General features: G+C 44.0%; 1 protein-coding gene across 2 annotated transcripts in view; it reads left to right on the forward strand.

Moving 5' to 3' along the window:
- Window positions 1–10242, forward strand: part of ahr1a (aryl hydrocarbon receptor 1a) — a 30538-nt gene extending 20296 nt beyond the window's left edge. For both annotated transcript variants that reach the window (XM_090221147.1, XM_090221149.1), the window contains 5 exons: window positions 73–182; window positions 3527–3668; window positions 3876–4322; window positions 4442–5543; window positions 7673–10242. In XM_090221147.1, the coding sequence (XP_090077273.1) occupies window positions 73–182; window positions 3527–3668; window positions 3876–4322; window positions 4442–5543; window positions 7673–7849 (1978 nt within the window). In that variant the 3' untranslated portion in view covers window positions 7850–10242. The remainder of the gene's footprint in view (window positions 1–72; window positions 183–3526; window positions 3669–3875; window positions 4323–4441; window positions 5544–7672) is intronic.
- Window positions 10243–10449: the final 207 nt, after the last annotated feature.

Raw genomic sequence — 10449 nt, forward strand, 5'->3', positions numbered from 1 at the left:
TGTGATCTATTCAGAAGTAGGGAGGAGACGTTTTCATTGTGCTTCCTGTGTTTTTCCTGTCCTCCTGTACAGAGGGACGTTGGTGCTGGGTTACACTGAGGCTGAGCTGTGCAACCATGGCTCAGGATACCAGTTCATCCATGCTGCTGACATGCTGCACTGTGCTGAGAACCACATGAGGAGTAAGACTGCTCTCCTGCTGCACACAGTCCTATCATGTAGTGTAGTTCATGGAGACTGACAGACCGAGATCAAAAACGTGCGGTCACATTTCAAACGCACAGTGTACTGCATGTTGAGTAGTTCATACTGCATGTTGAGTTGCACATTCTACATGTTGAGTTGTTCATTCTACATGTTGAGTAGCACATTCTACATGTTGAGTTGCACATTCTACATGTTGAGTTGCACATTCTACATGTTGTTGTTCATTCTACATGTTGAGTAGCACATTCTACATGTTGAGTTGCACATTCTACATGTTGAGTAGTTAATTCTACAGCCAGTGTCCCTGAGGGGACTTTCTGAACAGATTCATTCCTGCAACTTCTAAAAAATTGTGTTTTAAGATATGATAAAACAAGACAAGACCACACTTTATTAATCCCTGAAGCCAATTTTGATTGAAATTAGATTTAGACTTTTAGTGACACGCAGAGGTGTGAACGTTTAAACATTCAAAATTTTATACAAAGTTGGGACCCTTAATGTTATGAAAAATCCTTGTTTTTTTTGCTAAAATCAATGCAGTTAAAATGTTATTTTCAGTTTTATAGCCTAACTAAACGGTATGCTATAAATGCCTGTGGAAAGTTGTGTAATTTTAAATAAAACCTTAGGCTACTTTGGTGAATTTGCGAAACATGCAAGACAAGACATCATTTTTGCCTGCCCCCTCCCCTTCTAGCTGGCTCGTCTGCTCTTTATTAATGATGTGAGTGTGTGTTCAGTCTTCGGTCTGTTGTGTGTAATATATCCTAGCCTATTCATTGGTGATAGGTACGGCTGGGTGATATGGCCAAAATATCATATCAGGCAAAAAACTATTATATTGACGATAATTTATGTTTTTGAATAATAAATGTTCACAATTTTCTTTGAAAAGTGTGACCCTAGGGTGGCAACACATACATTCTAATTTCAATGGGTCTCCATTCTGATTGTTGTATACGGTTCAATTCAACTTCAACCCAAAAAATTATTGAACTGTTGGAATCATGGAAATAGAAGGATTATTTTTATTCTATAGTTGGAATATAATAGTGGCCCATTTGAATTCAGTGTTTGACATGACTACGAATGAAAATGCCAGGGAAGAGTTATTGTGACAGGGTAGGAACTGTTGATAAGTGTTTCCTAGGGGACCCTATAATCTTTGGCTACATTGAATGTTCTCTCTTAGCTACTTCATGTAGCGTACATATTCTTGCTTCGCGTATTCCTCTGATTTAGACAGCATGTTGATTTAGGTCTACACCATCACTGGTATTATCAGGCAGTATAGCGAATTACGTTTGCTCTGACTCAGTACATTTATTAGCTAGCTAGCGATTAGCATTAGCGGCTAACAGGATTTAGGCCCAACTTGCTAAGAAAAGACAACTAGCTGTTTTCAGATGTAAGAAACACAAATCAATAGTGTAATTGTAGAACGCTAGTAAAATTATATTAAGAAGCATGGTGAAAACAGCATCATTTTCATCAACATTGTTGCATGTGCTGCATTTCCCATGCAATGCATGGTGCAGGCCTAGGTCTGTCTGGAAAGCAGCATGGAAAGAGTGGATAGAGATGACTCAAGTAGCGAAGTAAACTATAAAAATGGACGTTACACAAGGTGTACCCATTTAACAAACCAAACATTCAAATACCGTTATAGAAGGTAAAGTAAAAACCCAAACCGGTCCCTGCATCAATGCCCGTGTATCGTCAAATACGGTATAGCGCCCAGCCCTAGTGATAGGCCCTGCTTTGCTGAAGTTACGAAACATTGCAAGCCAAGAAATGGCAAGATACAGCATTCCATTAACGTAAACTCACCCCATTCCGTACAAATGTGCGCAACCGCAACATTCAAACGAGGCTACAAAGAAAACTAATGGGACTGTAGCGACTGTGTTGACGTCAAAATCAGGGATGTGAACTAGGTTTCTATTCAAGCGTTGATCGACATGGTAATGGCTCTACTATTGTTGAAAAAACAGACCCTCGGTTACATCTAGACGTGTCATGTCATAACGTATAGCACTCTTAAAGCTACTATTTCGGTCTTATAGTCTCTCTCCACCAGGTGTAGCACTTCTATCATCCTTTAAAAACAAGAAATGGACAGTGACGGAGGTAAGGGGGGGTACCTAGTCATTTTTTGAGTCTTCACTGCAAGCGATCACATCTCTCAAAAAACGGTTTACTTCTGAACATCACTTTAGCACTGCCCTAAAAACTTGATTCAAATTCGACACAAACCTTAGGTTTAGGTTTTTTTTAAGTTTTTTTTAAAACATTTTAGAGGCGATAAGGTGATAAGTTGATAAAGTGAAAAAAAGCAATTTTCCCACACGACATCGCTCCTTCTCACTATCACGCATTAGTTTCGCTTCCCCACCCTCTATTTTTTAAAAGACCCAACGGGGCTCATTGCCTGCTTGAATTATGCAGAAACGGGCAATGTTTAGGTCATGTAATTGATTCTGTTGGAAAGGGAGAAATTGTGCTTTACAATGGTATTGACATTACAGTTGATCTGGAAGTATTACGTTTTTGGGGCGCTAAAATAAGGGCAATTGTACGGACCAAGGCGATGTACGAGTTTACGTTACGAGATACAGCTTTTGATTACAGATAGATAGGCCTAGTGCGTGTTTCTGACTGTTTGCCTGGTGGCCGACCTGCCTATAATGTGCGCCTCCTCTCTCCCTGCCCTCGCTAGCTCTCTATGAAAGATGCCAGTGTTTGTGTTCTCAGAAGTTTGGCAACTAATAATTCTCCTCCGTTCCAAAAATACTGAATCTTAGGGGTCGATTCTTAGTGCAATCTAATCTTAACACTCAGAAACAGGAGTCGGCAGCGGGAGTCGTTGTGCAAGGAGTCGAGGAATCTATTCTTTTGTAGTCGACTCTCCACCACTACGTCATTGTCGTTAACTTTTGAAAAATGGCTGAGAAAGGCAAGCGACAGCAGCGAAGTCCCGTTAAATGAGAAGTAAATGGCAACTTTGGAATTGAGGTACAGGAATTGTAGTACCGGTGCAATGCTTCAGCATCTGAAAGGGATGCACCGTGAGACCCAAACCGTTGCTGGCAGCTGCATTGTCAATTCACATGAAACGTTATGAATTTTCTGTATCTTTGTTACAGAAACAGCAAGGAGAAAATTCTGTTTAAATGTCAGCTTTTTTTTTTTCACCGTATGCCACATCCCTAGTGACTTTTGGTGATGTTTTTAGTTTATTAGTTAAACTGCATGAATGTGTCCTATACACATTTCTGCTGTGTAACCTGGTCAATGTGTGTGTTTCCATGCCCAGTGATAAAGACCGGAGAGAGTGGGATGACAGTATTCAGGCTGCTGACAAAGCTGACAGGCTGGGTGTGGGTGCAGGCTAACGCCAGACTGGTCTACAAGAACGGACGGCCTCAGTGTATCATCGCATCCCAAAGAGTCCTCACGTACGTCTCAGCACGCACACACACAACCTCATTGTTTAATGTCATTCCATTGGGGCGGCAAGTAGCCTAGTGGTTAAGAGCGTTGGGCCAGTAACCAAAAGGTTGCTGGTTGGAATCCTTAAGTGCAAAGCACTTAACCCTAATTTCTCCTGTAAGTCACTCTGGATAAGAGCGTCTGCTAAATGACTAAAATGTACTTGTTTTTAGTGATGAAGAGGGAGAGGACAACCTAAGGAAGCGGAGCCTCCAGCTGCCTTTCAGTTACACCACTGGGGAGGCTCTTCTCTACAACACCAGCTTCCCCAAGACTCTGCTAACAGGGGACTCCTTAGCAGGCGACACCACCAGCCCTGCAGGAAATATCACCAACAACAACCAGGATGGAACCCTGGACCCTGACTCACTGCTGGGCTCTCTGCTGAAACAGGACAAGTCCATCTACTGCTGCTCCCCTCACACTCAGAACGAGCTCCAACTCCCTCTCCAACTCCAGGAGGAGGTGGCAGGGGTTCCACAGGGGGATTGTGGGGGCATCTTCTCCAGCAGCTGGCATGAGGGCAGCATCCGCTCTCTGTCGGAGAGTGTCCTCTTCAAGCAGGAGCCGTTGGCGGTCGGGGGTGGCGGGGGGATCGACGGCCTCTCATCGGAGGACAGGTAACTGATCACTTAATATGTATCTTATGTGTATCTGTGTGGTTGCTACTGTTTATGTAACCTTGACTGCACTACACATTTCCCAATTGTGACTATAAAGATATTGATTTGATTGACAGAGACAGGGATTTGTGGAGCTTCATGATGAACCTGGGCATCAGTAGGGAGGATTTGGAGCTGTTCCAGCAGGATGAGATGTTCCTTGATGTGGATCTGGACACTGGCCGAGACGACCTCCTTCCTGACCTGACAGACGAGATTCTCTCTTACGTACAGGAGTCTCTGAGGAAGAGGTCGGACTGGGGTCAGACTGTATTCTCTTGCAGGGGGGCTAAGTTAGGGGAACAGGACTATAGCTGCCCTACCACGCTGTTACACCAACCATCTATGGAACAATCACAAACCCCACATCTACATTCTACTACAGTTCTGTTACACCAACCATCAACCTCACGACCACATTCTTCAACAGTGCCTCAGTGTCAGTCACAGATACAGCCACCACAGCTGCCTGTAGTCCATCCCCTATCAGTTCACCACTATCGGCCTCCTCCCCACTACCCACAGCAGCCAATACCGCAGCAGTGTTTACACACACAGCCCCACCCACAGGCAACACAGCAGCAGCAACAGAGCCATCTAAATGGACAGGTATTGCCAAACCAACAGCAGCAGCAGCAGCTGTGTAACAGACTGAAGCACATGCAGGTGACTGGGACGGGTTCAATAACACAAAGACAGAACGACATCACCAAGCAGCAGCAGCAGATTCCTCCATTGTTCAATGTGGAGCAGCCAGGGGGGCTCCAGACTCACCACGGCCACCCCCAGCATGGGCACCTCTGCCTGGGGGAAGCTTCCCTGGGCCTCCCCTACAGGAACCAGCTGAACACTTTGTCTGTTAGCTACTCTTCAGTGCTCTCCTCCTATGTACCCACCACGGGCCTCCAGAGCCAGGGGGTGGACGGAGACCTCATGCCCCAGAATTTTGAGGAGTTGCTGGGCAGCCTGGAGTCCAGTGGTCCCCAAGGGACAGAGGATGGTAGGGGAGCGCTCCAGTGGAGTGTGGTGGAGGCCCTTGGTGTGTTCCAGCAGCAGAGGCACCTCCCTGACGGCCTGGCTCAGTCTCAGGCCACCAGCCAGGGCTGCGCTCAGCATGCCTATCCCCTGGCTATGGGGCTCAGCCAGGTCAATAGAGCAGAGTGGCCATTCACCACACAGGTAAGAAAGGTGACACTAACCTGGGTAGTGTTCATTAGGTGTCAAACAGGTAAAGGGGGTCCTACCTGAACTTGTCTAATAAAAATGCTAATAAATACAAAATTGTGCCCCATGGAACAAGATCAAATGTATTTATAAAGTCCTTTTTTTACATCAGCAGATGTCACAAAGTGCTTATTCAGAAACCCAGCCTTAAACCACAGACAGCAAGCAATGCAGATGTAGCAGCACCGGGACTAGGGCCCTGAACTAATTATGTACAGTGCCTTGCGAAAGTATTCGGCCCCCTTGAACTTTGCGACCTTTTGCCACATTTCAGGTTTCAGGTTTCAACATAAAGATATAAAACTGTATTTTTTTGTGAAGAATCAACAACAAGTGGGACACAATCATGAAGTGGAACGACATTTATTGGATATTTCAAACTTCTTTAACAAATCAAAAACTGAAAAATTGGGCGTGCAAAATTATTCAGCCCCCTTAAGTTAATACTTTGTAGCGCCACCTTTTGCTGCGATTACAGCTGTAAGTCGCTTGGGGTATGTCTCTATCAGTTTTGCACATCGAGAGACTGACATTTTTTCCCATTCCTCCTTGCAAAACAGCTCGAGCTCAGTGAGGTTGAATGGAGAGCATTTGTGAACAGCAGTTTTCAGTTCTTTCCACAGATTCTCGATTGGATTCAGGTCTGGACTTTGACTTGGCCATTCTAACACCTGGATATGTTTATTTTTGAACCATTCCATTGTAGATTTTGCTTTATGTTTTGGATCATTGTCTTGTTGGAAGACAAATCTCCGTCCCAGTCTCAAGTCTTTTGTAGACTCCATCAGGTTTTCTTCCAGAATGGTCCTGTATTTGGCTCCATCCATCTTCCCATCAATTTTAACCATCTTCCCTGTCCCTGCTGAAGAAAAGCAGGCCCAAACCATGATGCTGCCACCACCATGTTTGACAGTGGAGATGGTGTGTTCAGGGTGATGAGCTGTGTTGCTTTTACGCCAAACATAACGTTTTGCATTGTTGCCAAAAAGTTCAATTTTGGTTTCATCTGACCAGAGCACCTTCTTCCACATGTTTGGTGTGTCTCCCAGGTGGCTTGTGGCAAACTTTAAACAACACTTTTTATGGATATCTTTAAGAAATGGCTTTCTTCTTGCCACTCTTCCATAAAGGCCAGATTTGTGCAATATACGACTGATTGTTGTCCTATGGACAGAGTCTCCCACCTCAGCTGTAGCTCTCTGCAGTTCATCCAGAGTGATCATGGGCCTTTTGGCTGCATCCCTGATCAGTCTTCTCCTTGTATGAGCTGAAAGTTTAGAGGGACGGCCAGGTCTTGGTAGATTTGCAGTGGTCTGATACTCCTTCCATTTCAATATTATCGCTTGCACAGTGCTCCTTGGGATGTTTAAAGCTTGGGAAATCTTTTTGTATCCAAATCCGGCTTTAAACTTCTTCACAACAGTATCCCGGACCTGCCTGGTGTGTTCCTTGTTCTTCATGATGCTCTCTGCGCTTTTAACGGACCTCTGAGACTGTCACAGTGCAGGTGCATTTATACGGAGACTTGATTACACACAGGTGGATTGTATTTATCATCATTAGTCATTTAGGTCAACATTGGATCATTCAGAGATCCTCACTGAACTTCTGGAGAGAGTTTGCTGCACTGAAAGTAAAGGGGCTGAATAATTTTGCACGCCCAATTTTTCAGTTTTTGATTTGTTAAAAAAGTTTGAAATATCCAATAAATATCCAATCCACTTCATGATTGTGTCCCACTTGTTGTTGATTCTTCACAAAAAAATACAGTTTTATATCCTTATGTTTGAAGCCTGAAATGTGACAAAAGGTCGCAAAGTTCAAGGGGGCCGAATACTTTCGCAAGGCACTGTAAAATGTTAGACCTATGCGCTTTACTTCCTCTAGCTATGTGCTCATCATATGAACGTTGAATACCAATGGCACATACTTACCTGCGCATCAGATTTACCAAGGGAATGAGACTTTAGAAACAGAAGGTCATTATCATTTGATCATTGAAAGCCAGTGGGTATTTACACATCAAGGCAATTTAGACCAGAAAAGGGAGGCATAGCTAAGTCGGCCATTTTCCTCTGTTCCAGTTCCAGAACGGGAGCCTGAAGAAGGCTGGTCCGGCCCCTGGCCCTGTACCCAACCCTGGGTCCTCCAGAGGGGCTGACCATGGACATGCAGCAGCGGGGCAGCCAATTCACCAGCCGCCTCCTCCCTCTGCTGAGAGCAGGCCCTACCCTGACCTCCCTCTGAGTGGATTTATGTGAGACTGAAGGCCCTCCTCCCTGGAGGCTCCAGAGCCAGACATTCCAAGGCCAGCCAGCTGCCCCCGGTCCCCCGGAGGGAGCAGAGCCCTGACTGACGACAGCACCACACAACAGAGGCTAGAGGGATAAGGATCCTCCTGTCTGGCACCCAGCTGCACATGGCTCCCCTGCGACCACTAAGACTGTTTCCCAAATGGGCCCTTGTCAAAAGTAGTGCACTATATAGGGGATAGGGTACAATTTGGGCTGCTGTCTAAAACAGGAACCAGGGCATGTCTGGGAGTATGGAGGACTTGGACTGGAGGGGTCCCGTGTGGATCATTTTGTTAGAGCTTGGCACTTGCAACGCCGGGGTTGGGGGTTCGATTCCCATTGGGGACCAGTATGAAAATGTATGCACTCACAACTATAAGTCGCTCTGGATCAGAGCATTTGCTAAAATAATCAAATGTAAAAGTGAGATTCACATCCAGAGAGACTGTCTGAACGTCAGACAGCAGGCAGAGGGACAGTCCGAGACAGAGAGATTGTGACAGACAGACGGAGGGAGACCAGAGGAAGTGGATAATCAATAAAATTTATTTATAAAGCCCTTCTTACATCAGCTGATGTCACAAAGTGCTGTACAGAAACCCAGCCTAAAACCCCAAACAGCAAGCAATGCAGGTGTAGAAGCACGGTGGCTAGGAAAAACTCCCTAGAAAGGCCAGAACCTAGGAAGAAACCTAGAGAGGAACCAGGCTATGAGGTGTGGCCAGTCCTCTTCTGGCTGTGCCGGGTGGAGATTATAACAGAACATGGGCAAGATGTTCAAATGTTCTTAGATGACCAGCAGGGTCAGATAATAATGATCACAGTGGTTGTAGAGGGTGAAACAGGTCAGCACCTCAGGAGTAAATGTCAGTTGGCTTTTCATAGCCGACCATTCAGAGTATCTCTACCGCTCCGGCTGACTCTAGAGAGTTGAAAACAGAAGGTCTGGGACAGGTAGTACATCCGGTGAACAGGTCAGGGTTCCATATCCGCAGGCAGAACAGTTGAAACTGGAGCAGCAGCACGGCCAGGTGGACTGGGGACAGCAAGGAGTCATCATACCAGGTAGTGCATAGAAATGTAATGGACTAATGACCTGTTTGAATGTGGACTTACTTTAAAAAGAAAACTCTTGTCAGCCATTTTGTTTGTCCAGAAAAACATCCTGTTGGTGCAGTCATGGTTTACTGGTCAGTGTGTCAGCATGCCAGGTCATGAACCTGATGTAATACTGAACAAGCAGTTCTTCCATTGGTCAATGAGTAAGATGAGATGATGCAGAACTCAAATGTTACCAATCCGAAGAGCCCATAGTCATAAAGTATCTCTGAGTAGGACTGCTGAACTAGGATCAGTGTTTTCTTTTAGATCATAATGAATATGATTATATGGAGAAGGGGGTGGATCTGATCCTAGATCAGCACTCCTACTCTAAGACACTTTATGAATACGGAGCCTTGCTTTTAAGTATATATAAGCCATTGATTGCTTAGAAATAATCAGTTGCATTTAAAAGTGCAGTTGAATGAAACAAACCATAAGCTATTTGAGCTATCTATGAGATGGAGTATCTGTCTACACTGTGCTTCATATTTTTGTACAGAATGCATCGACAATCCTACTAAATCATGAAGTAATATTATGAGCAATTTGATCGCTTTATGGATCCTGTCTATCTGTTCTTCAGCCCACTCACTTGCATTGCAAGACAGGCAAAGTAATGATAATTTATAGATGAGTTAGTAGTCCAAGACCCAATGACATTTTCTACATAGCACTTTATGCCCTATATCGTGCACTACTTTTGACCAGGACCCATAGGGCTGTTGTCAAAGTAGTGAGCTATATTGTGAATAGGGTGCCATCTATAGGGAATAGGGTGCCATCTGGGTCTTTGCCATTGAGTTCAAGTGGCAGATCAATGTGTTTGATCTACATATCTAACTTGAAGAAAATGTATGCACTTATTTATGGCAAAATAACCTATTGCACTCTTAGTGAAAGTAGAAGACTGTTGTATGTAGCACTATAAATAATGTACCTTGTTTAACTGAGCCAATCATGTTCATGTTGCTATGCAGAATAGTGCAGTGGAACATTATACCCCTTGTTGTTTGGAGGTCTGTCACTTCATTGACATAATTCAGTGAAAGTCAGGGTTTATTTAATTTATTTTGTCAAAAGACAAATCAAACTTTGAATATGTTCAAATTCAATCGATGAAAATGTTCAGTTTTGCATTTGTCTGTATTTTGTATGAAATTGTGTACAATTTATGTAATGAGCAATCATGACACTGCAGGAAGAGAAAGTTTACTGTTATTCTGTTCTTTCACACGCTGATAAATGTTGATCAAGTACTGTTGAAGGGTTTTATTTACACTTTATTTACACTATATAGGTAACTAACCTATATAGACCACAACGATGATGGTAACTAACCTATATAGACCACCACGATGATGGTAACTAACCTATATAGATCACCACTATGATGGTAACTAACCTATATACAGTAGATCACCACTATGATGGTAACTAACCTATATACAGTAGACCACCACTAT

The sequence above is a fragment of the Oncorhynchus mykiss genome, chromosome 3, assembly GCF_057628025.1.
Source record: "Oncorhynchus mykiss isolate SJ-2025 chromosome 3, ASM5762802v1, whole genome shotgun sequence".
Taxonomy (NCBI): domain Eukaryota; kingdom Metazoa; phylum Chordata; class Actinopteri; order Salmoniformes; family Salmonidae; genus Oncorhynchus; species Oncorhynchus mykiss.